This window comes from Emys orbicularis, chromosome 17 (assembly GCF_028017835.1).
Source record: "Emys orbicularis isolate rEmyOrb1 chromosome 17, rEmyOrb1.hap1, whole genome shotgun sequence".
Lineage (NCBI taxonomy): Eukaryota > Metazoa > Chordata > Testudines > Emydidae > Emys > Emys orbicularis.
This window is the reverse complement of record NC_088699.1, coordinates 14,000,704-14,028,614: the sequence shown is the minus strand read 5'-3', so window position 1 is coordinate 14,028,614 and position 27,911 is coordinate 14,000,704. Positions and strand designations below refer to the sequence as shown.

General features: G+C 42.2%; 1 protein-coding gene across 2 annotated transcripts in view; it reads right to left on the bottom strand.

The window, feature by feature from the left end:
• The window catches only part of CALN1 (calneuron 1), a 151,077-nt gene that overhangs the window by 83,607 nt on the left and 39,559 nt on the right, over positions 1–27,911 (bottom strand). For both annotated transcript variants that reach the window (XM_065418486.1, XM_065418487.1), the window contains exon 2: positions 14,358–14,501. In XM_065418486.1, the coding sequence (XP_065274558.1) occupies positions 14,358–14,501 (144 nt within the window). The remainder of the gene's footprint in view (positions 1–14,357; positions 14,502–27,911) is intronic.

The following is a 27,911-nucleotide window of genomic DNA, read 5'->3' as shown; positions in this document are numbered from 1 at the left end:
AAACTTCACCCAGTAGTTACTTCATTGAATATATAACTTCGGTTTGAGCTATAGCATCTCTTTTAGAAACTATCCAATCTTGGCTTAATGATCGCACATGACGGACAATCTGCCACATCCCTAAATAAGTTGTTCCATAATTAATTACCTTCACTATAAAAATGATGCCATATTTTTAACATACATGTGTCTCTGAGCATTTGTCTTCAGCATGTGGGTTTTCTACACTGTGGGGAAAAAACTTCATTTCACAAAAAAACTAATTACACCTGGGGCGTGGGTGTTTGTTTTGGAGGGGTTGGAAGGACAATTTGAGGATGGGAAGGACAGCGAAGTATAATGATATTTTAAACTTATTGTATAAAATTGTTCTAAGATCTCCAAGCACTTTACAAAGATTAATGAAAAGCCTCACAATAATAATAATATCCACTTTTCACAGCTGGGGAAATTGAGGCACAGAAAGCCGTAAAGTCACTTGTCCAAAGGTAACGCAAGAAACAAGTGGCAAGAGTCAGGAAGAGAACCCAGGTCTCTCTGGCCTATCTGAGCTAATGCCCGCATACACACTAAGTCCCACCAAGCAATAATGCATGATCATTCTAGCATGAACTCATATAATTCACCTTTTCCATTGTAAAAGATCCTGGTGGCCTTTACTTTGTGAAGCTCTTACGCCTCCGTTGTTTGCAGCAGGGCTTTGACTGTGGGCACTGGGAAACACCAGCAGGCTGCACAAGTGCCTTTTCTTTGTCCCATGAAATTCTGTTCAGATTTTGCTGAGACACAAACTGTTAAAAATCACCATGCCCTTTCTCCCTTGCTCCTCCTGAACAAATTACAAAAACTTGCTATTATTGAAGATATGTGAACTCTCTACAGCTCACTGTAGGATTAAAGACACGTTTCTACAAACGGGGGATAAATAGAAATTATAAGACCCCGTTCAGGACATACCATTCTAGACAGTTTGGCTGTGAGGCGTTGTACATACCCCAAACTTAACTGGCCTCAGGACAGTGGTTAAATACCTCCAGGAGCAGCCCATCTTTTTGGTGTGAGTTGGCAGCTGTGGATCATGAGGGGTAAACATAAAACCCCATGATTTGGTTGGACTGGGATTCCTAGCTGAGGGAAGAGTCGGACTTACATCCACCCTGTGAAGGGATCAGCTGGAGACCAAAGACAAGGAGCTAGTGGTTTGTCTGTCTGTTCTGCCCACAAGGGAGGGAACCCCAGAATCACTCAGCTTTACCCTGGCCTGGGATCTGCCTGCAAGAACCAGAGAGCTGAACTGACGACCAAGTCTTTGCGTCCGATGATTCTATTATCTATCCACACTGCAAGTGGGGTAATCTTAGAACTTCCCAGTTGCACCTTGTTTCAAGGGACTGGCATTTGTTCATTGCCCTTGCAAGGAAAGGGAGTTGAGAATTCTTCCAAGGACTGAATGACTGTGTCCCCATTAGAAGAAACTCTTAGCCTATTCATATGAGCCAGCAGGACCCTCTCTAGCTGTTGACCCTGCAAGACAGTGATCGAAGACTAGGGCTGTAACTTCAGCTCAGGTGTTTCCACCTGGGAACGAGTGATAGAAGCTTGTTGTCTAACACCAGAGATCAAGTTACCCTGATGAGTATCCATTTAAACCTCAGCCTGGTTTAAACCTCAAACCAGATCTTGGAGATGCAGATGTGACAGCTGCCATCTTGGCCCACATACCAGGAACTGAATAGGGACCTTCTGAGCTAAAACCATGAGCTGCTACAGTTTGAGCTAAAGAGCTAAAGCTCTGAAGCTGGGGGCTGTAACAATTCATATCCTCTGTGGAGCCGCACGGAGTGGGATCTGTAACATACATGCACCAGTAGATTAAACCAGGGATTCTAAAACTTCATTGCACCGCGACCCCCTTCTGACAACAAAAATTATTACACGATCCTAGGAGCGGGGACCAAAGCCTGAGCCCTGAGTCCCGCTGCCCTGTGGTGGGGCCAAAGTCAAACCCCAAGCCCCTCCCCCCAGGTCAGGGTGGGGCCCAAAGCCCAAGGGCTTCAACCCCAGTCAGGGAGCCTGTAACCTGAGCCCCCTGCCCAGAGCTGAAGCCCTCGGGCTTCGGCTTCAGCCCCAGGCGGTGGGGCTCGGGTTGGCCCCAGACCCCAGAAAGTCTAAGCCAGCCCTGGAGACCCCATTAAAATGGAGTCGCGACCTACTTTGGGGTCCCAACCCACAGTTTGAGAATCGCTGGGTTAAACAGAGAGACTGGTGCTTGCTCTCCACAACATCTATTACGAGTCAAAAATGAGCAGGTTGCTTTTTAGCACTTGGGTAGAGGAGAGCAGTCCAATGATAACAGCAACTTACATTGCAGTAAAAATTCACCAGGCATGTGTCAAGTGATATGTCAGCTCCACACAATCCCTTGAAAACCATATAACCTCAAAATTACCTCTCTCTCCAAATAACTGCACTGCAGGTAAACATACTACAGGGCCTGCTGTCCCTGGCTTGCCTCCATGTCCTTTGGCTGTGCCACTAGGCCATCGGGCCAACCTGCTGCAAGCTATCAATACTTATTCTGCAGAAATAGCCTCATTTGCACTGCGGAGGCTATCATTAGGAGATGAGAGTGATGGCTATCAGGCAGTGTGTAAAAGTGAAAGGATTATTGCAGATCCCTTACAATTTCAGAAAGTCTTACATGTTGCAGTAGATGAACAGTTGGCCAAATGATCAGCTAAAGCAAAAACAGGTCAAGCTGGATGAGACCCTAATCATTTTTGCCTAAGAGGCTCCCAGAACGGCAAGTTACCAGACAGCTCTGCAACATTTGACACAATTGGGAAGCTGATAATTAAGTATAAGGAACTATACACATAGTCCATACAAACTGCCCGTGCACACACACACACACACAACCCCTATGGTTGTTTTTCTTTTTTTTAATTATTGAGGTTGCAAAGTCAAAGATAGAAGTGCCAGAATTTAAAGATGCAATCCCCATGTGCATTAGGATCCTGTATCGATCACATACTGTTTTTTCTACCAAACCCTGGCCTCAGTCAATGCACAAGATGTCCCAGTCTTCAGGTAATGAGAGAGCTGTTCAGTATTTCTTTTTATCCTCATCACTATGTGGCCCCAAGCACACCCGCCAGACCCTGCACTGAACACGGAATTTGTTATTGCTCATTGGCTTTTTTTTTTAAATGGTGCTCATCAATGTAGTATCCTACTTGCCTCACAAACAATCATTCACCTTCACAACACCTCTGTGAGGAGGGGGGGAGAGTATCATTATCTCCATTTTACAGTTGGGAACTGAGGCAAAGAAAGATCGGGGCCAACTTTTGTGCAAATTTCCACTCATTTTCAATGCCCAACTTGAGACACTATGGAACTGATATTTCAGGGGTACTGAGCAACCACAACTCCCAACTGTACTTGTGAATGCTCAACACTCGGCTTCAAGAAGCTGGACAATAATCAACAATTAGTGGCTGCCTGTAAAAGTGCTGCTCTAAGTGACTTATGTGAGAAGTCCGGTAGAGGCAATACTTTCTAAAAGTCCTAGTTAATATGCAACAGCCATATCCCATTCCCCGCCCCTCACATTTGGTTTAAAGCATGGGAGAGAAACTCATCCTAAGAGAGTTAAACTATGAAATTGCATGTTGAGAAGCTTATGAGCCAGCTCTGAAGTCAAAAAAGGGAGAGAGGAGCATCTAACATCTGGTTCTCAATCTAATAATCAATTTACTCATTCAGCAATCACTTAGTTTACCAGACCAGCTATGCTTATTTAGATCAGACAATTAGAATGAATTAAAATATAATATTGATGGTAATATGGTTTAGTCTTCACAGCACTGTGTAAAAGAAAGAAAGAAAGAAAGAAAGAAAGAAAGAAAGAAAGAAAGAAAGAAAGAAAGAAAGAGCCTAACATACTTTTCCGTAACATTTATCCAAGATGCTACAGGCTTCTCCTATTCAACAATGACGGAGTAAAAGGAGGAGAGCTCTAACAATACTGGTCGTCAGTGAAAGGTGAACAAAGATCTCTCTCTGGACCCCATTTCCTATTGCACTGGAAAGCACATTACAAAATCTATTATTGTACAGAAGAGAGGTATCTTGCCCCCATCCCCAGAACAAATAAGAGCAGCTGTAAGTGGTTTTTACTAAAATAAAAAATAGCTGGACTTGATAAAGCTCTTTAGCTGGAATGAAAGGTTTGTCATATGCCTGTAAGGGGTGAGAGTTCCTTAGGGTCATCCAAGTCAGTGCCCAGCTAAGCAATATGATTTAAGCTAGCAGAACTTTGTATCTGAGCAAGGTCGTTTTTCACGTACAAGGAACAAGTGAAGTGCTTGTGGCAAGCAATCTGTTCTCTTCCTGTTGATGTCTTAGGGCAGATCTACCCTTGAAACGCTGAATCAGCACAGCTGCACGAATGCAGCGCTTGAATGAAGACGTTCTATGCCGACGGGAGAGAGCTCTCCTGTCGGCATAGTTAATCCACCTCAGCAAGAGGCAGTAGCTTTGTCGGTGGGAGAAGCTCTCCTGCCAACACAGAGCTGTCTACACCGGCACTTAGGTCGGTACAACTATGTCACTCAGTAGTGTAGATTATTCAAAGTAATTATATTCAAATTATACCAAAGTAATTCTGTAGTGTTGCCCAGGGCAGGAGGCTTTTTTTGTTTTGTGTTATTTAATTTTTTTTTTTTTCAATTTAGGATCCACTCATCTTTTCCAGAGTTTCCCATTGAAACACAATGAATTATCCACCCTGCTAAAGCCACACAAAAAAAGCATTACGATACAAGAAAATGCTTTCAGCCGGTATAGTATGTGGATTTCATGGTTGTTCCACACAGTACAGCAAAAAGCAAAGCTCCTAATAAAGGATCTAATATTCTGCGACCTGGTGTTTTACAGCAATCTGTTAGTTGAGTTCAGCTGGCACAGCTGCCCAAGAAAGTTCAGCTTTTAATTTCTAAAGGAGAAATTTATTTTTCCCATAGAATTTTCAGTGCAATTGGTACTTCCACACAGGGCCGGCTCTAGGCACCACCCCTCCAAGCATGTGCTTGGGGCGGCACTCCGGCTCCTTTTTTTTTTCTGCTTGGGGCACAAAAAGCTGGGAGCTGGCCCTCAGCAGAGGTGAGCTGCGGCGGTGTGGGGTGCGGGGAGGGCCGCAAGAAGTAACCCTGGGGGAGCAGAGGAACCGCTCCCCCCCCCCAGCTCACCTCTGCTCCACCTCCGCCTCCTCCCCCGAGCGCGCCGCCGCTCCGCTTCTCCCCCCTCCCAATGGGAGCTGTAGAGTGGGCGCTTAGGGCATGGGCAGCGCACGGAGACCCCTGCCCCCTCCAGGGGCCGCAGGGACGTGCTGGCTGCTTCCAGGAGCGGCACAGGTCCAGGGCAGGCAGGGAGCCTGCCTTAGCCCCACTGCGCCGCCGGACTTTTAGCGGCCTAAAATCTCCCAGGTTGGCTTCAGTAGCCTCCGGGAGATAGAGCCCAATTCTGGGAGACTCCCAGTGAAACCAGGAGGGTTGGCAACCGTATTTCAATCTTGTAACAGCTCAACCTGACTGTACCCCAAAAGTAAGATCAGAAAAGGGAGCGCTAGAAGAATCCCTAACTATGGGGGAAGTTTACACAATGGGGCCAACTTCTCTGCATTATGGGTATATAGCTCCATTGATTTCAATGGAGTTTTATTTACTTATACCAGTGGAGCATATAGCCCTAACAGTTAAATTCAAGCAGGGTGAGTCACAGATTCATCTTTTTTATTTCTAGAGGCTAGTTTAAATGGTGGGCTCACTACATAGGAAAATGCAGTAGTTAATATGCTGTTTTTCAATATCTTTATTAGTTTTCCTGCTAATTGGCAAATCGTACAAACTATTCCTTTTTTCGCACAGAAAATACATTTTACATCCCAAGGCTATAAAGACAGAGCATCCCAACTTGCTAACAAGACTGCAGAAAGATAGGTATGTATTCAACATTGTAGCAACATGCATGGAACTTGGAGGGAGGAGCACAGTTGCAAAAGGGAAGAGTTTGAAGAAGGCACCAGGAAGTCAGTCTGCGTGCACATGGCTAGAATACTAGCTGCCATCACAGCATCTCTGTAAATAGTTCTCTTAATAAAGAGCTGGTTTAATATTATAAGCATGGAGTCCTTCATGTTATTACCCAGCACACGGTACATGAAACACCCATGATCTGTAACGTTCACGTTAATGTTATGCAGTTCAGCATATAGGTAGGAACACAAGGCCTAAATTACCTCAATTGCACCCGAGGCAATGGAAACGTGAATATGTTGTTCTCCCCCAATGGCATCAGTGGGCCCTGGGGTGTAAGCCAGGCAGAATGTGGTCCATGGTGTCAGAGCACATATCACAGATCTGAGGAATGACATCCAGTGTGTTCACATACGGCCATTGTGCATCTGGTGAATATTCAAGTGTATTGAACAGCCCTCTGCTGTCTCATCCCAATGCAGAGAGCTAACACACAATCTAAGACCTGCTTGTATCCTCAAAACAGGGCATAAGCATTGCCTACCTTGCACAGGATGCACCTCATCCTCACAGGGATGAAAGCATTGGTCTCCCCCCAACACACACACAGGAATGAGAAGCAGTTTTTCCACACTCTACTCTATCCTATTCTACTTGGCTTGCTATACCACCTTCATTCAGCCCCTTTCGATAGCGAGTAAAGCAATACGACTGTGGTCATTTATTAGGTTTCCTTAGAGACCTGAAATATTCCCAATATATTATTTTCCCCTTAGCTTTCTTTTTAACAGTAAAAAAAAAAATGGCTAAAATATTTCCCTCTGCAGCAGCCACCCTTCTCCTTGGCTGAAATATACCTTTGAAAATGGTAAGGAGACTTTAAAAATTAAAAAAATAAGCAGCAGCCCTTTTAAGAAATTCAATAACTGCGCTGACCTGCAGTGCCTGCCTCCAGTGAGAGCTGCGGAGTTTGGTATTCAGGGGAAGTATTTTGCATTCAGTCAGGCCGTGCTCGGGAGAAGGCAGCTGGATGCTTACTCCTTCGCAAAGATACGAGAGGAGACGCACAGGGCAGGGAATGTGCTGGTATCATAATATGCTAAATTGTGTTGTTTTCTACCTGACCCACATCATGATAGGAGGGAGGGCAGCGGAGTGGCAGCAGCTCTGTGGAGGTTCCTTTAGCCATTCTGTCTGCATAAGGCTGGTACGGGAAAATGGCTCAGTTAGCCTGGGGGGAAGCAAATGCACCAGTGATCCCCATGGCTGATGCAAACATTAGCAGGGTCATGTACCCCCAGCATCTGTTTCCAGACGCTACCACCTGGTGCACAGTAGGGCAGGTCCTTGCAGGGGTGCTCCCAGGCTACCTGGGGCTGAGAAACACCATCAGTTGATATTTAGCCATCCTCCCTCCCTACCCTGTAGCCCAGGGGTTCTCACACTTCATTGCACTGAGACCTTCTGACAACAAAAATGACTACATGACCCCAGGAGGGCGGGACCAAAGCCTGAACCCGTCCGAACCCCGCCGTCCCGCGTAGGGAGGGGAACAAAACCGAAGCCCAAGACCCGCCACCCCGGGTGTGGGGCCTGTAGCCTGAGCCCCACCATTTAGGGCTCAAGCCCTTGGGCTTCGGCCCTGGGCAGTGGGGCTCAGGCTTCAGCTTCAGCCCCAGACGGTGGGACTCAGGCTTTGTCCCCGGGCCCCAGAAGGTCCAACACTAGCCCTGGCGACCCCATTAAAATGGGGTCCCGACCCACTTTAGGGTCCTGACCCACAGTTTCAGAACCGCTGCTCTAGCCCTTACTGTGCTGCCCGGCCCCTGCTTGGATGCATTGAGGGAGAAGAGGGCTCACTGTCTGCCCCCACACAGCACGCCCACCCCAGGGAAGGCAGAATTTAGCCTCATGTGAAAAGTGAATATGTTGCTCTCCCTATAATCTCAGACACCCCCCTTAAGGTCAGGGGGAAGATAGTGCCCAACAAACTTTTGCATGTTACCCCTTTACCTAACATGCACAACAAAGAATTGTCCTGGAAGCCTCCTGGGGACACTTTCACGTGGTCAGTTGCTACGGGGGAGCTGCCTGTTGAAAGTGGGTTCCTTAGTGCAGATTTCATTATGAGCGTGCACATTCCTATCTGCAGACATCTTGTTTCATTTGCTAGACCCAGAACTGCAGCAGCAGCACAAAGAGCAGGATTCAAACCCACTCGCTTCCCAGCTCTGGCCAGTCTTCTAGCCCGTAACCCTATTCCCCGGTGAGGCTCACTTTGCCTCTTCCATATAAAACAACAGGGCCCACAGCATAACAGGCAGAACTATAGCATATAACTACCATGAAGTAAAGTACTAACCACACCATGATAATAAATATGTGGTCGCTTGTAAGTTCACGGTTGTCACCACAGGCACACCATCTTTGTCATCCCAGCAATGACAGAACTCAGCTCTTATAGCTCTGAACTCACATGTCTCTACCACTTGAGTTAAGAACATCTCTGTCTGCGCTACAGGGTTTGACACTCAAATGAGCAATTCCAACGCCATCCCTAAGAGGGCAGCAGCACAGATACACATAATCCAGTTTGTTTCACTACACTAGAACACAAATCCGTTCTAAATAATGTTCATTCAGAATCATCAGCCTATATAAGCCCAAAGGACACCAACATTTCAGCTCAAACTGCTTTCATTGAGATTATTGGTTTGTGAATCAGTTCAAGTTTTCTACTTTACCAACCACCATCCCTTTATCTTAATCTCATCCCAAAGACGTTCCCATCTCCTGTCAACTGTGTCCATTGCTCTGACAAATTATTCATATCCATCCCTGCTCTTGTCATCATCACATCTGTTGCATCCAAGCCTCCATAGTTATACTCTTTATACTTGAAAAAAGTTCCACCATGAGGTTTAAATGTCATTATCTTTTTAATGAATTAACTAGATGCTTACACTTTTCTACAATGCAGTCATTTTGTGGGATAATATGCTCATAAGAACCAAAAGGAAAATAAAAAGCTTTTTTTTTTTTTCCCTCCAGAGCAAGTGGCAAGAACAACCAGGACATAATCGATTCCAATAAAAGAAAATGCAATTCAAAATAAATCATTACACTGTGGCCAAACTGAATGATTAACAACTGAAAGCCAATTTCAAGAGAGATAATCAGGTATTTGAGAAACTTCTCTCTCTGTTCCAACTGTCCTAAGAATCCTTCTGAGAGAGTACAGTACAATATATGCTTCGATGCACCATTGCAGATGATTCTAAACTGGGGTTAGGATTAGATCATACAAGCTGGAAAAGTCAGCATTGGTCGGCACTTGGATGGGAAAACTCCTGAGAAAAATTCAGTCCACTGACGCAAGTTCTTTTGGTGGGTCTCTTTTCTTTATCTCAATAATGAACTAATGCCCCAACATGGTGTTACGGGGCACTGGGCTGCTGCAAACATGGTGTTGCTGAAAACTCATGGGCATTAAAGACTGCATGGCACTTTTACTGAGGTATTGGTCAAATTCCAGTTTGGACAATTACCACTTCTACTTAGAATTCTACCAGCATTTTCTACCTAACCTAACTTCTGCCTGCTTTTTCAATGGGATATAAAATTCTCCTTTATTTCTGTCCTAACCTGTTATGTGGTTACTCTTCGCATTGTTAAACAACTACCACGTTACAATCCCAGAAGTAGCTGCTTTTCAGTGGGATAGGAAGTGATTCCTGTATAATCTGTCAATAGGGTGACCAGATAGCAAGAGTGAAAAATCAGGACACTTCCCTTTTGGGGTGGTGGTGGTGTATAGTTGCATATATAAGACAAAGCCCCTAATTTTGGGATGGTCATGATAATATCAGGACACCTGGTCACCCTACCTGTGAAGCACTATGAGATCCTTCAGGACAATGGCGACTATGTAGATGAAACATGCTGCTGTTATTTTAGTTTAGGATGAGTGCCAAGCCATCAAAAACTGTCCACATTATTCATGCTGGTGGCTCTTCTTTATAAACACAAATTCATCCAATCTGGGTAAGAAACTTGCTCCCGGGCTAAGGCTTCTATTCATTTTCAACCTGAAACAGATTTTTAATAGCTGTGTTCTCATTCTCAACCCCCTTACAAAATGGGGTTCATACAGGAATGGAAAGGCCGATTGATTCTGATTGTGTCATTATAATCAATTTGTCAGCTAATTAAGGCAAGGCAGATACAGTTCCTCTGCCATCTTGCAATCCAAAGATACTCCCAAGGTATTGACCGATAAAAACATTATGTTTGTACTAGGTCCGCACAGACTGGTTCAGATTACACATAAACCACTGCCAATTTTATTACCTTACTATTAGCAGGCCTTGTCATCAGCCTACTGGGGGGAAGCACACATCTGGCTAACATATCCACGTGCACATTATATCTTTATCAGTCATATACCCCCAAATGCACAGAGGGTTTATTGTCTTTTCCGTAGCGCTCACGTACTGTGGGGGTCTTATGATTGCACACTGTACATAATGATTTATCATGCAACCTGGCATCCCAACTGAGATAAATGTAGGCAAAGCACTGCCAAGAGCTTCAGTTTTCTGGCTTTATTCTGACAAAGTGCTGCATCCCTCATCAGGAATATACGACAGAGAGAAACTTGGCTGGGTAGATCTATATCTGCAAGTACAGGGCCTGAGTCGAAGCCCAGAGAAGTCAATTTCCGTTGACTTCATTGGACTTTGGATCAGGCCCTGAGTACCCAACAATCCCCATTGAGACAGCAAGAGAAAGAAAGGGAAGCGAGTTATACGGTTTCAGGTTCTCATTACATGTTTCAAGATAAGCTGTGGAAAAGAGCAATCCATTAAAGAAAAGAAAACCTTGAGCTGCATTGTGTTAGCTCAGTTTGCAGCCTAAATAAATTCTTCTCATAATATCCCCCCCAGCTCCTGCACTGCCTAAAGAATTTTCCCTACTAATCTTTCTGTTTTGTTTTTGTCTTTTTAAACTCTGAGTCCACTTATCCTTTACGCACATTGGAAAGCATAATCCCAACTGTACATATAAAATAATGGGGTCTAAATTAGCTGTTACCACTCAAGAAAGAGATCTTGGAGTCACTGTGGATAGTTCTCTGAAAACATCCACTCAATGTTCAGCGGCAGTCAAAAAAGCAAACAGAATCCTGGGAATAATTAAGCAAGGGATAGATAATAGGACAGAAAATATCATGTTGTCTCTATATAAATCCATGGTACGCCCACATCTTGAATACTGTGTGCAGATGTGGTTGCCCCATCTCAAAAAAAGATATATTGGAATTAGAAAAGGTTCAGAAAAGGGAAACAAAAATGATTAGGGGTATGGAATGGCTTCCATATGAGGAAAGATTAATAAGACTTGGACTTTTCAGCTTGGAAAAGAGACGGCTAAGGGGAGATATGATTAAGGTCTATAAAATCATGAATTGTGTAGAGAAAGTAGATAAGGAAGTGTTGTTTACTACTTCTCATAACACAAGAACTAGGGATCACCAAATGAAATTAATAGGCAGCAGGTTTAAAACAAATAAAAGGAAGCATTTTTTCACACAACGCACAGTCAACCTGTGGAACTCCTTGCCAGAGGATGTTGTGAAGGCCAAGACTTAACAGATTTCAAAAAAGAACTAGATAAATTCATGGAGGATAGGTTCATCAATGGCTATTAGCCAGGATGGGCAGGGATGGTGTCCCTGGCCTGTGTTTGCCAGAAGCTGGGAATGAGCAACAGGGGATGGATCACTTGATGATTACCTGTTGTGTTCATTTCCTCTGGGGCACCTGGCATTGGTCAGAAGACAGGATATTGGGCTAGATGGACCTTTGGTCTGACCCAGTAGGGCCGTTCTTATGTTCTTTACATCACATGCATGTGTCTTCTAGTCCAGAAACCCTTCAGTCAAAATACTATGAAAATAGGCACCTTAGAAACATGAATAATTAAGAATAAACAAAACAGCTAGAAAAGCTAGATCAGGATGGGTGAATTGGCTCAGATACAAGACTCACCTCCCAAGCTTTATGCAAAACCCACATTGAAACTTTGTCAAAGGTCTCAGAAGTTCATTTAATTTATTCCCCTCTTTTACCTTTTCATGCCACCTCTGCACTTACAGGTCCCAGCCATACTAGAAGTGGAAATGACAGCATGCTAGAGATCTCCATAGCTTCCAGATATCAGGAATGAGAGAATAACAGGAGATGGACCGGAGTTGGAGTCATTATCCAAATCATTCTTTGTACTAAAAACTTCGGGCTCAGCTAAAATAGTGTATGAATCTGTACTACATCATTTTGTAAAACCTAAAGCAAAATCACCCTTATGGAAGAATCCAGTAGAATTTAATAGGATGGACACAATAGTGCTCTATAGAAACTACTCTTAAAACTTATAGAATTTTTTTTCAAAAGAATGAGATACTTTCCACTATTTTTAAAATCCACCGTATGGAATCCATTTTCTATTGATTTCTATCCCTGCTATAGAATTCTATGGGATACTTTGAACATTCTATAGAAAGGTTATCATGCTCTTTTACATTCCATAGAGAATGAGAGAGCCTGTGATCATGGTATATCTGTCCTAACTGGAAACAGAAAGTACCAAAAATCATGTGAGAAATTCTGTGCCCATTAGATTCCAAGCCCAATTTCTAAACCAAAGCAGCATATGAACTAAACCTAGGAAACATCTGAAGTTTGCACTTCGCTCACACATTTGTAACAAGGAGCAAATTTTATTTAAAAGCAGCATTTTATTAGCTACACTCCATACTGCATCTGTTGCCCACGAAAAATATCAACACTCTCAACTTAACATTTGCAGATTTATAATACTCTTCATTTGAAAAACTTCTTTAGATGACCAGAAAGATTTTACTATAAAAAACAAACACTAAAACCAAAAACCCACCAAATTTTCTGCAGCCTGACATGATTAATGTATTTGTACTGCATACACGATAATGTTTTCCATTTGGCTTTGCACCATTTTGTATAATTTTTCAATGCTGTTATGTGCCTTTGCAGAAACAGGAGAGAAGAGCTGCTCATTAGTCCAGCATCTATGCACGTTTTAGCTGTTAGAAAGGTAAATGCTTTTCTGACCTATAACTCTAAGGACATTTTAAAGATGGCTCCTTATTCTGAACTAGTATGATTGCAGATGTACATCAGCTAAGAGAGTCCCCCCATGGTTCCAAAAGCCTTGATGTCCTATTCCTCTATTCACTTTAATAATGGGTTCCTTTTCTTTTATTATATGTTAGTAACTATTTGAAGGAGATCTCTCCACAGGGCCTCGTTCCATCCTTTTCAAAGCCTTGCTCATCAAAACTTCCAAAGCTTCCACATTTCAGACACAGCATGAGAAAGCCCCACCTACAGCAACTTTCATTTGCAAGCTATGCATGATGCAGCAGAATTACATCATGGCTTATAAAGGACTGGATTGCTCAGAGGCGTGGAGCATTCAAGACACAGATAACAGGCTACAAAGCCTTCCAACGCAAGGTCACTGGTTCAAAGGCAGCCCAGAAATAACCAAAAAGTCCTCACAATTGATATCTGTTTAGTGACTGAATCAAACATGTTTAGTGGTTTCAGTCTAACTCTCAGTGAACAAGCATCCACAAAACCACCACCAGGACTACCTCTAGTTGGCACAGCAGAGAAGCCAAGTATTTGAATGGGTTATGGAAACGGAGCTACCCTCTCATTCCTAGAGGTGGTCAGAATAGAGTCATATAGAAGGGACAGTGTGGGGAAGCTTGCACCACTGTTGTACCTGCTCTGTGAATGAATAAAGGACTTCAGTTTCCTGGGTTATCAGCTGGCACCTTTCATGAGCACCGTATTCACAATACATATCTGAAAACAAAACTAAGGAGGAAATGGCTTAGCGGGATACTTTGAAAGGCACTATTTTGCCACTTCCACCTGGACATTGCTTGGAAATTATAGGGCAGTCCTATCTGCTAGTGAAAATCTGTTTGTAAAGGTTTCATCTGGGGAATTTTATAAGGTGAGGCAGTATGGTCTAACGGATAGGGCATAGGACAGGGAGTCGGGAGTCCTGCGTTCTATTTCTGTCTCTGCTATTGAACTCATGTGGGACCTTGCACCAGCCACTCCACCTTTCTGTGCCTCTGTTTCCCCTCCAGCCCTTTGTCTGTCATGCCTATTTAGATGGTAAGTTCTTTGAGGCAGCGACTTCCTCTCACTATGTATTTGTACAGCACCCAGCACTACTATAATTCAAAGAATAATAACGACTTACCATCCATATCAAGGCGCTGCATGATAATTGCCAATTCCACCTCACTAGGCATGTATCCCAAAGAACGCATAGCCATGCCCAGCTCCTGCTTGGAGATAAAGCCATTCCCATCCCTGTCCAGCACCCGAAAGGCTTCACGGATTTCTGCAATAATGAAGAAAAGAAGAAGGGTGAAATAGCATCACAGTGCATTAACCTCTCCATGCAAGGAATATACATCTCTCTTTATTATACCAATGAGATGTTTGTTAATGTTCCAGTAATAGTAACCAGGATATATAAAGATATAGATTAAAAAAATCTCCTGGTTTGAGGTTTGACCCTCAAGTTTTCAGGCATAAGACAACCACTAGGAATCCAAAAGTCCCTAGGCAAATTATTGCATAAATATTTATTTGAGGTTTTTCTGAATCACTCTGCAGCATCTGATTCTGAGCTGTGTGTGAAATGGGATGGACTGTTCTGGGTGGACTGTTCTGATCTAGTTTGGCTATTCCTATGTTTCTAGAATTATAATCATCACACCAACCCTGGGATACAACAGACTCAGAGTGCTTTTCAGAAAAAGTAATGAATTAAGCCTGTCAGCACATTTGTAAGCAGATAAGTTTTGTCCATCATACAAGCAGGGTCATAAAACCATGACCTTGTTGCAGGGTAAGAGAACCTAGGCACACTCCTCTGCTACATGCAGATTCATATAACCTAAGCATGACCCTTTAATGAGGTCACCCACATCACCACAACATCTCTCCACTATTACACGAAGTCGCATCAATCTAAATAGGAGATTTTTGTCTCCAGCCAATAACACGTTTGGCCCAAAAAACTGCCTTTAGAAGTTGAATCTCTCTCATAGAAGACTCTTATCTCCCAAATGAAGCCCTAAATACTCATTTTCTTTCTTGTCTGATAAATCATGATGTATACCTTTTAAACCACCTCCTGGCAATTTCCCCCCCCCCCCCCCCACTACTTTTCATGGCACTCCTCTAATTTATAACTGTTTTACAGCTATAAACAGCCACAGATCAATAAAAATGCTGTGAGAACCAGAGAAATCATCCATCATTCTTCCCAACCCTGGCTCAGTTTTTGACATCTGATATTGTTTTTGTTTTAAATCTGACATTCACACCTCAAGCCTTTCATAGCCGCTTTAAACTCCATACTGCTCAGTCATTCCCTATCCTGGAGTGTCCATGTTCTGTCAATGCATTAAGGGCACTGATGGTTATCCAAGTTTGACATACTTCAGGGCTTTCTTAACATCGAAGTTTCACCATCAAATTCCCCAGTGGTCATAGCTGCTTAAAATGCAGGGCATTTTGGTTCACGTCAATTCTGGAGTCTCAGCCAGCTGTGAAGCCTTCCTACTTTAAGGGATTTGTGGTTTGTTTTGTTTTGTTAAATAGGTTTGTCTTTTCAACAAGCATTTGGAAAGAAAACATAGGATGTTTTATTAAACACCTTTCAGGGAGATAATCAGCTATTAACAGGTTCAGTAATCTCACGTCAGTCAGCTCTTTATAATCTCTGCTAGGATACGAACACATTCCTTATTTAACATGTCATCAGTTACGTTTATCTTACTTGTGCATTGTTTGCAAGGATGTTGACTGATCAGTTTCAGTTTACCCAGGGACATAATGTACCTTTCAGTAATAAAACCAACAAGAAAGGCAGAGGACTCCGGGAAACTCTGTCTGGTGAACCACAGACTTTCTGATGAATGTTCTCTTGAAGGGGGATGGTTCAGGGAACCCCAGAGGAACCCAGTGCCCACTCCCTAATAAGAGGCATGGAGCAGAAGTCAATGTTGCTAGTACCCATACTGTATTCACCCACATGGGTCCCAGAGGGAGCATTCCAAGGTGGATGGCCAGTCCTCACCAACATGCTATTTCCAGCTGCACAAAGTAGGATTCTGAAGATTACTGGGAAAGTAGGAACATGACATAGAGGTGAGTTCCCCTCATCAGCTTTCACTGCCCTATCTCTATCCAATTTGCTCCCCTTTGCCCATGGGGATGTGCAATGAGCCACTTATCTGCACAAATATTTCTTTGTATTATAACTGTCTCCTGCAGGACTTATTGATCGTATTGCATGGCTGGTGCCTCTGTGGCCTTTGCTTTTGCAAAATTAATAAAATGTATATACTTAAACAGATGAAAAGGTGGCTGGTTGGAAAATAGGGCTCTTTTCCCTGCAGAAAATTTCATCTTCATCAAAAAACTAAAAATCAAAATATTTGTAAAATACTGTTGCAGTGCCTCATTGGAGTTGTAGTTCAGGTGCCTCATGCTCCCATTCTCCCAGAGACTGGGCTCCCTGGTCAGACTACATTTCCCATGATCCACCATGATTCTCCCAGGGGAGAAGAGGTGGTATACCATGTGAGTTCTGTGGCCCCAGTGCATCATGGCAGATGAAAACCAGTTGGGGAGCCCAGTCCACAGACGATAATGAGGACCAAGGGCACCAAACAACAACTCCCATGAGGTATCGTGGCAGCATGTCTGATTCAAGATATTTTAGTTTCAGCTGAAAAATTAAATTTTCATTTTCAGGTGTTTGGTTTTCAATTCAAAATTAAATTTTCTGCCATAAAACAGTTTCATCAGAAAATTTTCAACTAGCCCAAGGTGGTTTGGGCACTAGCCTAGGATTCAGGAGATCGATATTCAATTCGCTCCTTCACCACAGACTCCCCGAGTAACCCTGGGCAAGTGTCTTACTTTCTTGTGCCTCGGTTCCCCATCTGACTAATGGGAATACTAGTGCCCTGCAGGGAATCAGTTACAATAATAATGGATCTTCCATCCAAGGAAGAGCTGATGAGATCATAGCTCACAGTGGTAGGCTGCAGTGACTTAATTATTTTCTAATAATTCTTTTAAAGCCCAAAGACAGCTTCTAAATCACAATAAGTCAAAGTTCACACATACACCACTGTTGCTTTGACAAAATCTATTGTGCCTTATGCTATCTTATACTACGGAATAATTCCATGTTTGCGTGGTTGTTTTTTAAATTGCCTTTTATATGTCATCCATATAAGGCCTGATCCAAAACCCACTGAAGTCAAAGGGAAGATTCCCATTAATGTCAGTGGGCATTGGATCAGACCCATAATAGCTATATTTTCAGTTCCTACAGGAATTAACTATGGCCTCTTTATTCATAAGTGAAAGATAGATGCTACCTTGTATCCACCTTCACTCCTTGCACTGGAATCACAATAATGTAAAGCGATGACGAGTCTGTTCAAATCAAGCACAGCTGGAAGTTTCAGTACATAAAGTCTTTGGAGTAGCAATGAATCCCATTAGACACTGCCAGCTCGAGTGAGATCTATTTTCATATGCTGGGCTGAAAGCTGAAGCGCAGTAAATATTACAGTGGAATCCATTCATTTAAAAAAAGTAATCTTTTGACAGCTTAAAGAAAAGCAAATCAGAACTAAAAATATAATAGGAAACTAACAAAATGTTTTTTAAAGGAAAATATCAGGCGTTAACTGCAGAAAACTTTACAAGCTGCAATGTGAAAGCACTTAAACATGAATAATCTACATTCATCTATTGACTTCAATGTAGGATTTCTTAATCCCAACACATGGCAGGTTTCATTGATTTCCTTGGGAGTACTCACATGGTTAAGTGCTTTGCTGGATCAGGGCCTTGGTCAGAATCCCGACATAAACTTCAGTTCAAGCTATTCCACAGCCTTCAGAAAAATGAACTTTTAACCAAGTCTGAAACATCAACTTCTGACCCCAAACCTACCTATTTCCACTCATGTCTATAAATAGCACTTTCTAGTGTAAGTATATTAGGGGAGCTATAAATAGGTTGTACTCAAAGTACAAAAAGCAGCTATACTTCAGTAAGTGCCTCCTTTGTATACTTGTATGTAACTCCACCTCAAACATTTTTTTCTTTGTAGCACTCTTTGATTCTGCTCTCCAACAGACTCCCTGTTACTGTTCGACACATCACCTAACTTAAAAGTCACACGGCTCTGGTTCCTTTTCGGGTATAGTCAAGCCAACTCTATTAGCTAACGGGTACAGAACCACAGTTCCCAAACTGTGGTCTCTGAACCTGTGGATCACAAGGTTCTGGTTCCCCCTTTTTGTTACCAGCCATTAAATATCATTAACAGAAGCTAAAAATACATCAATACTTCCCTTATATCACTTTTCCAAGTGATCACGGTGGTTGCAATGACGACTGATGCTGCTGAATCACAAGTGGGACAGGAGGTGTCCATGAAGCAATCACTCAGCAAAGATCCTGTCCACACTATGAAAAATTTGAGAACTCCTTTATTTAGACCAGTGGTTTTCAACCTTTTTTCATGTGCGGACCACTAAAAAATTTCAAATTGAAGTGCCAGACCCCTTTGGAAATCTTCGGCATAGTGTGCAGACTCCCCAAGGTCTGAGGACCACCGGTTGAAAATGACTGATTTAGACTACAGGCCTTTGGGGACAGGGACTGTTTATTAGAGCACGGCAAATAATTTTCAACAAATAGATTTTTTTTTTGGTTGAAAAATGCATCTTTCCATGCCCCAAAACTCTCTGCAAATTTGGGCCCAATTCAATGAATAATTTCCATACAGAAAAAAACAGGAACAAAATTTCAAAGAAGACAAAACATTTTATTTCAACCATTTCAAAATGTTTTGTTTTGACTTTTTTGTTTCAAAATGTTGTGTTTTGAAAATTTCAGAATGTTGACATTGACTTCAAATTTAGCCAGATTAAAAAGAAAACAAAAAATGGTAAAACAGACAAATGCTGACAAATCAAAACCAAAACACAAATTATTTCGAGTAAATCAAAATATTTTAATTGACACTAAATAAATTAAAAAAAAAAATTCATTCAAATCAACCCAAAATGTTTCAGTTGATTCAAAACAAATTTATGTGTTTCAGCAAAAAATTTCAATTTGAACCAGATTCTTTTTTCAGAGTTTTCATTCGGTGCTCAAACTGAAAATTCCATTATTTGCTCAGGTCTACTACTCTGGGTTTGTACAGTGCCTACCACAGGGTAGCCCCAATTTTGGTTAGTCCCCAGGCACAACCATAATAAACATAGTCATGATAATAGTATAGAAGAATAAGGGCCAGACTGTGACCGGAGGGTAGCACAGATTGACATTGCTCCAGAAGGGTGAAGCCTCTTACCCAACCCTTCTGGAGAAGCGACCAGTGGGGGCGCACTAGTTCCAAGCAGTCCTGTGCAGGGGCTGGCCATACTGTAGCAAGCGACAGGTCTGTTCAAGTTCTACTGGTTTCCACTAGGGATTTTAGTATATTCCCACTCCCATGTATATTACTTGGCATCACTTTGTACGGCTGTCACCCTCCAGTCCGACGTATGTAGTTTACTTGCAAACCCAGAAAACGCAAATAGAACTACACATGAAGAGAAGGTGGTAGTTAAGTATCTGGGGATTTTAATATTGGGTGACTGTGTGCGAGATAGATGCGAGACCTTAGAAACATGGACACTTCCAAACACTATTATATTGAGATGGGCCAGATGCTACAGGCTCTGGGATTAGTCACACGCTTTTGTATCTATAAATGTTATATGCATCATTGTGAGCTAAGGATGGTATTCTAGGTCTATGGGGGAGGGTCACAGAGCTTCCGCCAAGAACTAAAATCAGTGGGGGGTAATTATGCAGATCCTGGGGCAGGTAAAGAACCCCTGGAGTGAATGAATTGCATTGAATTCAGACCTGGTTCAAGTGGCCGAGACAAGGAGAGAGCCGGTAATATAAGGGTCAGCCTGAACTGGCTGACTAAACCCTCTCTTCGATCCAACAGTTGACATGAGATTGTAACCAAGAGGGCAAAACACTGCTGGAAGGGTTTGAAGACTTGAATCTGCCAGGGCCTCCATGTGGAAAATGGGAGACACCTGGTCAGCTTTGCATGAGTGTAGACTGTTTATTCTCTTAAATGTCCTTTCTGTAATGCTTTTGCCCTAAAATAAATGTGTTGTGCTTTATGAAAGCTGCCTGGTCACTGGTAACCCTGTCATTTTTCCTGAGACCGGGACAGACCTTCTGGGATCAGTACAGTGGATTGCATGGGGACTGAAACTTAAATCCCTCATCTGCAGGCTGAGACACATGTCCTTGCCCACAGAGAGGTGATGGCTGGACTCTGAGACTCTATGGGGTGTCCTTGAGCAGATCTATAGAGGCCAGAGGTGCAGTTAACCCCAGAACCATGACAGTGTGTTCCAGCAGTAACAGCACTGGACTGAGACTAAGGAAATTTCAGTTCTTCAGGGTGATATCGGGAAGTCACTGCCCCAACTTGTGCCTTTGTTTCCCCATCTGTAAAATGGGGATAATGACCCTGGATCTTCCTTGTAAAGAGCTTTAAGATCTAAGGATGAAAAGTGCATTGCTCTTCTGCCACTCAGTCTAAGGACAGAGAAATAACACCGTGCACAACAGGTTAGACTGAATAGCAGAAAACAACAAAAATGAGATTCAGCTGGAAAAATGCAAAATCACCGAACTAGGGAACAAACAACACGAAACAGGTAATTCAGGAGAGGGAAGGACTAGAGAAGTATTAATGCAGAAAGAAATCTAGAGTATATTCATTATTTATTTACTTTATTGACTGATTGCAATGTATAATTCTATGATTCATTTCCAGGTGCAAGTTCTGTAGTGACTTAACCAAAAAGCGTCTCCATTTCAGAAGAAAACCAGTGAATCTGGCTCAAAGAGCAACCTGTACAGAAAGTCAAAACTTTTCAACCTTCTCTATCATCCAGAGGTCACAGGTTTTGTGGATGTTTGCTTCAGCTTCTGTTTGTTGTTTTTAAAACACATTTCTCATGATGGTTTAGATTGCTATTTTCCCCCCTCTGATGATTTATGTTCTACAAGTGCTAAAGGGTACAGTACTCATTTCTCAGAGTTATTTGAGCATGCAAGGGTTTTTGTTTTTAATTAATTTCCACTCTCTGATTGCATTTAACATCTGCACCTTCTAGTTTTTTGTTATTAGGCAGCACATGGCAATTCTATTAAGTCCCAGAATCCTCTGGGATGAAGGAAAGAACAATCCGGTGAAATAAGAATTTTTTAATTTTCGTTGTGAGGAGCATGAAAGTAGACAGCTATCATCGTTCTGATTTGACATCCAGTCTAGCAAGTCATAAATTCTCTTCATCTACATCTGACTCTATGAAGATTCAAAGGCTACTTCCCCCTTTACATGAGTTACTCTGAATCAGTTTATTTCGATGCATTTCATTTCAGAAAAGCCATTCACAGAGGTAGCTGTTTTGGTGATGTTTGATATTGTTTTTCCTTTAAAACTTCCTGAGTTTTCTTACCGACAATTCAGCAATACATTTATTTACAGGAAATCCCTATATGACTGGTAACTAGCAGCAATCCTCATTATTTCTTGTTGCATATACTGATCCAGAGTGAATCACAACTCTCTGTGAAACAAATTCTACTTGGGAAATCACTGCCTGCTAACTAGCCTCAGGCCTCACAGATGGTTTCAATATATTTGATAGGTTATAAATAGCCATGTAATAAATTTGTAATTATACTGCAAGTGTTGACCACGTTAAGTGCTATGTATTCACTATCCGATTATTTCTGTCATTGTAACATGGGTAGCAATCCTACATCCCTTATGTTTGCCAGTAGATAGTTTCCTTGGCTTCAATGCAGCTTTGGGTTCTAAAGTATAAATAAGTGATCCAAAAGCTGCCAATTTTATATCCATGTAATAAATTTGTAATTACACTGCAAGTGTTGACCACGTTAAGTGCTATGTAATCACTATCCGATTATTTCTGTCATTGTAACATGGGTAGCAATCCTACATCCCTTATGTTTGCCAGTAGATAGTTTCCTTGGCTTCAATGCAGCTTTGGGTTCTAAAGTATAAATAAGTGATCCAAAAGCTGCCAATTTTATATCCTTAGTTGCCTAGTAAATAAGTTTAACAATTACTAGAGCTGGTCAAAAATTAGAATTTCTATCCCTTGGGAAATTCTGATATTACCACATTTGTTTTCATCCCAAATCGGGATGAAGTGTCAAAATATCTTTTTTTTTTAATTGGTAGAATGGAAAGTTCTGAAAAATTTTGATTTGGAAATGTCAAAATGTTTTATTTTGAGAGTTTTGATAGAAACGAAACATTACAGCACTATTGGATCAAAATGTTTCTTTGTGACACTGAACTGTGTCTGTCAGAGCTGTCACAGTGTCTCATGGGAGTTGTAGTTCACGTATCTCATACCGCCATTCTCCTTTATGGACTGGGCTCCCTGGAGAGACGACGTCTCCCATGATGCACTGTGGTGGTTCCACCAGAGGACAGACTGCTGTGCATCATGGAAATGTACTCCAGCCAGGGACACTGCTCATACAGGAGAATGGGGGCATGAGGCACTTGAACTACTATTCCCAAGAGGCACCATGGCAGCTCAGCTGGACATAGAGTAATGTCAAATTGACCCAAACTAAATGTTTTGATTCGTTTCACAAACTGAAATATTTCAATTTGGGTCGATCCAACCCAAAACATTTCAGTTTGATTTTCCTAGTGGAAAATAGGGGGGTGGGAGGAATGGCAAAACTGAAAGTCCCCATGAAAATTCTGATTTTGTGGGAAACTGCATTTTTCATTGAAAAAGCATTTAGATGGAAAATTCCCAGCCACTCTAATAATTACCAAATAATCTTCAGGAACATGTTACTATCATATAAATGCACCGAATAAAGGATATGTTTTAAACGATAATAAATGTCACAGTTTCAGGGTAACTTCCCCTGTATTCCCCATCCGTCATCCCTTGAGGGCACGTACCAAAAGGTTTCCGGCTCACAGCTGTCACCTTTTCTGGGCAGTGAGTCTTACTCGCTCCTAACCAGGGCTTTTAAGGCTGCACAGCGTCCTGTCTTCTACTGCGATATCCCCAGCAAGCCAGTGTTCCTAAAGCTTGTGCTTTGTTCTCTCTCCCAGGACTATGAACAGTACAATTGCCGGCAGTTACAAGTTACCACACAGCTCTTTCTAAGCAAGTACATATATTCTTCAGGCGAAAGCAAATACAGAGAAAACATATAAAAAAACCAATAAACATTCCCATATGCATGCTAACAGGTTACCAGAGATCACCCATCGGTTTTATGGGGCCTCAGTTAGTCCAACCTTCCCTAAAGGTGGACCACAGGTCTTGTCCATTTCCTGGATCAGAAAGAAGTCCCCGAATCAGTTTAAACTCAGGCTAATGAATCCAAAAATCCTTTCTTTGTCTGTTGGTCTCTGGAGAATCCAGTTTGAACTAGCATATGTGAGCTTTCCCAGGTATCTCTGTGTGGGTATTACAATCTGGGTGATTTGTCCTAATCATCACTCACTGCTTTTAGTTCCTGAAGAAGCTGGGGCACCCCTCCCTCATGAAGTAGAATACAATCATACATAAACCATTCAGTTAATACAATGGATCCCAAAGATACTTAAACTTAATTCAGTAACGTCTCCCAAGTATATGGCAGGAAGTTGCCATACCTGTCACAGTAAATATTTAATGCCAGTTATAGGTGCTGGCTTGACGGTCCTTAAGGATGTTTATCCGCATAACAGGGCAGACAGCAACACTGCAAACTTCCCATTACCCACCTATTGCCAGGCAAATATGCTTTAACCCTGATCCGGAGGGAACATATAGAGTAGCTTATAATTTTATGAACCTTGCATTGTCTTGTGTTTCAGTGTTCTGCAGAAGAATATGACTGTGAACGCCAGCTGTCAAAAGTGTTTGGAATGGTAGTAACTTGTTTTACATCATTTTATGTCATTCCCATTAGAATTGGCAAGCTACAAGTCTAGTTTTAGCAATTCTCTGAGTAGCATCCTGGACATCTTGGGTCTGTCTCTGGTTATATGTTGAAAAGTAAATGGGTGTTTTCCACTGATTTCAACAGGAGCAGGACTGCTACCTTTTTTGACATAGAGGATTAAATCCTGAGCTCACTGAAGTCAATGGCAAAACTCCCATCAGCTTAACTGGGGTCAGGATTTCACCCAGATGTAACTGCAGGCCTGAACCTGCTTCCACTCAAATCAAGGGGACTCCCTGTCTCTCATTGGTTTCAATGATAGCAGGATCTGGCCCTCAACTGGTGAATGAAATAATGCAGAATGATTCAGTGAGTGGTGATTTTAAATGGTGCACATTTTCCCCTTTGTTTTCAGCTGATCAGGAATAATTTTGCTTTAGTTCCCTGCATCTGAAATAAGCTTAAAAAAATAAAACACCCATTGATGAACTGCCACAAAAAAATATGTTTGATTTCCAAAGGGCACAGTGCAAATTTATATTGGTTCTGATTGCTCTGTGGACCACTGCACACAGGTCGCAGTATTATTGATTGCTCAGTCAATTAAAGTCGGTGTGAGGGAAATGTTGGCTAGTCTACCTCAATGTGTTGTTTTTACACCTCAAGAGACCAAACAGATAAATCTGTGCTGAGAAAAACAGCAAGCAAGGAAGGGCATGTCAACAAAGAGGTAAAAAGAGAGAAGTGTAAATCTGTGTTTGCTCCCAGCATATCTATGCTCATTGCAAGCATCAGTGCAAAGATGATGCAACATTACACAGGTGAAAAACATGATTGGCAATAAAGTTCTCTACTAAGAGAGGAACGTTCTTCCTAGCCAACTTATAGCCCAATACGTATCAGAGCTATGATATGGCTCCTGAACGGCCTGCACTTTGGACTTCACTAATGCACCCTCTGCCATTCCCAATTCTTCTTAGCCTCACCAGCTTCTCCCTCTCCTCTCCCTAAAACTCACCTGCTGTTCCCAGCCTAGCATTCTTCTCCTAGCTGTTCTATCTCCTGCTCCCCAACCAGTCCATTCCATCTGTGATAATTTCAGGGCTGATCCTATCTCCTGCCAATCACTATTATCTCTTCTTCTTCTTCGCTGTTTGACAACTTCGTCCAAAGAACTTCAGCAAGGGTGACAGATTGTCTCTTTCCCAGTTTAAGTGTCAGAAATGCTCAGCTTTGCATTCCCGTTCTCTCAGCCAAATGGCTCCTAAAATGGGTCTCTTCTTGGGCAGCCGCAACCAAACAAATCATTTATAAATATCAGCATTTGAAATGGATGTTGGCTACATAAGCAAATATCTCATTTTTGTTCTTTGAGCAAAAAGCTTCTTGTTACATGTCTCCGCATTTTACACAAGACCCTGCGGTACATCGTTGTCACTGTGCAATCTCTGAGCTGGAAGTGTGGCCAGTGCTGCATTTAATGCCATTTGCAGAATAGTTCTGTGGTCTCTCCACACAAGCCAGGAGGCCCCCATCCACCCTAACACATGTATAGAGGCTTGTGTATCAAATGGAAGAGTCATATGACCTCTCCTTTTGATTGTTGAACCATCCCACAAAGAGCTCTGCATAGAAAAGGAGAAATACCAATTGATTTTTAAACCTGCAGATGGATCCCGAATAGATAACGCCAGCAAGTTCAAAAAAATCTGCATCGAGAGTGACAGTTTCACTCTGGTTTTTTTTGTTTTGTTTTTTACTATGAATTACTGTGCTGCTGAAAAGTGCCATATTGCCTAGTTCTCTGTTTATCTAAACAGCAGGTAAAACACAAGCAGTGGCAGCATAATCCCCCCAAGGCCCTCGGCCCTGTGAGCTGGAGGGACCACAAGAGTAGGTCACAGGCTCTATGACTCATTCAGACCTTTCTGATGAGACTGCCAGCGAGGACAGCTGTGTTGGGGGCCTTTTGTGATGTTCACCTGGAAGTGGACTGAGACCGCAAGGGTAATATTTTCAAAGCACAACTGGGAAAGGAACTCCCAACACTACTTATTATTGATAATAAAAAAGAATTCATAGCCATGAAAACATATGGCCCCTCCCCCACTACAAGTGTCCGGTTAAATAAACAGCCCATAATATTTCCTTTACAGTTTAAAAAACTGCTGTTCAGAAAGCTGAATAAGGAGACAGCTATTCTTCATAGTTTTCCAAAGAAACTCCTCTCTTTCCTTTCCCTCATCGTCCTATTCCCATCCCTTTAGTGTGAATTGGTGATGGAAAGCCCGTACCCCCTATTTTACAAACTAATTGAGGAGTCCATAAAACTGAACATCTCAACATTACAGTAGCTGCACAACAAAACTGCATAGGTTGCAGTACGATCATTCACAAAAATCAGGGTTCCACGGTACCACCATTTATGGACAATGAGTAAAGGCCTATTTTTTCCTCCCATGACATCACTCCAGTTTTTTGCCATGAGTATTCAATCCATGCTCACAAAAATGAAAATGTTTGCTGGATATAATAAAAGTTTAAGATCCTGCTCACGGGCATTTCAAAGACTGATGGTAATTTGATTCAAGATTATTTACCCATGACTCTCATTAATGTCAAAGAGATGATGGTTGGCCATCATTCATTAATTTGCATCCTCTTCGGATTTCTCACTGAAACCGTTTTTGTACAGGTCTTAGTAAAATGACAGCTTCAGTCTGCAATCTTCAAGGCAATAATTGTTTGGGAAATATGACCTCTGTCTTCATTTATTGCTATTTTCCCTCCCTTCATAAAAGTGGATTATTTAGATATTGAAAACTTTCTTTTATAAATTTACTTCCCAATTTTCAAACTTGGGTGCTTAACTCAGGGCATTAAGTTCCACATTTAGGACAACGTCCTTGAAACAGCTAAGCAGGGATTGATTTGCTATGGGAACACCTCAAAGTCACCTGGCATTTGGTTCTGACATGTACAAGAACTTGGGCTTCTTTCTTTTTTTGGAACCAGAGTTTTGTGGGTGCAATTAATTGTGGGCACAATCATTTGTGGGCAAAAATGATTGAAGTTGGACAGCCTTTTCACCCACCCCAGCACCTTTAAGTAAATCTCCACATGGTTCATTTAACTCCATCAGTTGCCTCATTAAGGACCCTATCATAGGAACTGCGGAGTGTCCATTCAGCACCTTGTATGATCGGGCCCTAACCTGATCACACTACAACATCTAGATCAGGGGTCGGCAACCTTTCAGAAGTGGGTGCCGAGTCTTCATTTATTCACTCTGATTTAAGGTTTCGCGTGCCAGTCATACATTTTAACGTTTTTAGAAGGTCTCTTTCTCTAAGTCTATAATATAGAACTAAACTATTGTTGTATGTAAAGTAAACAAGGTTTTAAAAATGTTTAAGAAGCTTCATTTAAAATTAAATTAAAAGGCAGAGCTCCCTGGACCGGTGGCCAGGACCCGGGCAGTGTGAGTGCCACTGAAAATCAGCTCATGTGCCGCCTTTGGCACGCATGCCATAGGTTGCCTACCCCGATCTAGATATTGCATATTATTATTTTATATACTCCTCCATCATAAGCCTGCCCACTTCAAAGACCAATTTCAACCATCCCCATGTTTCCTTTTCAATCAGCAATTTTTAGCCCTTGGGCCCCGGATTCACTTCCACTAACT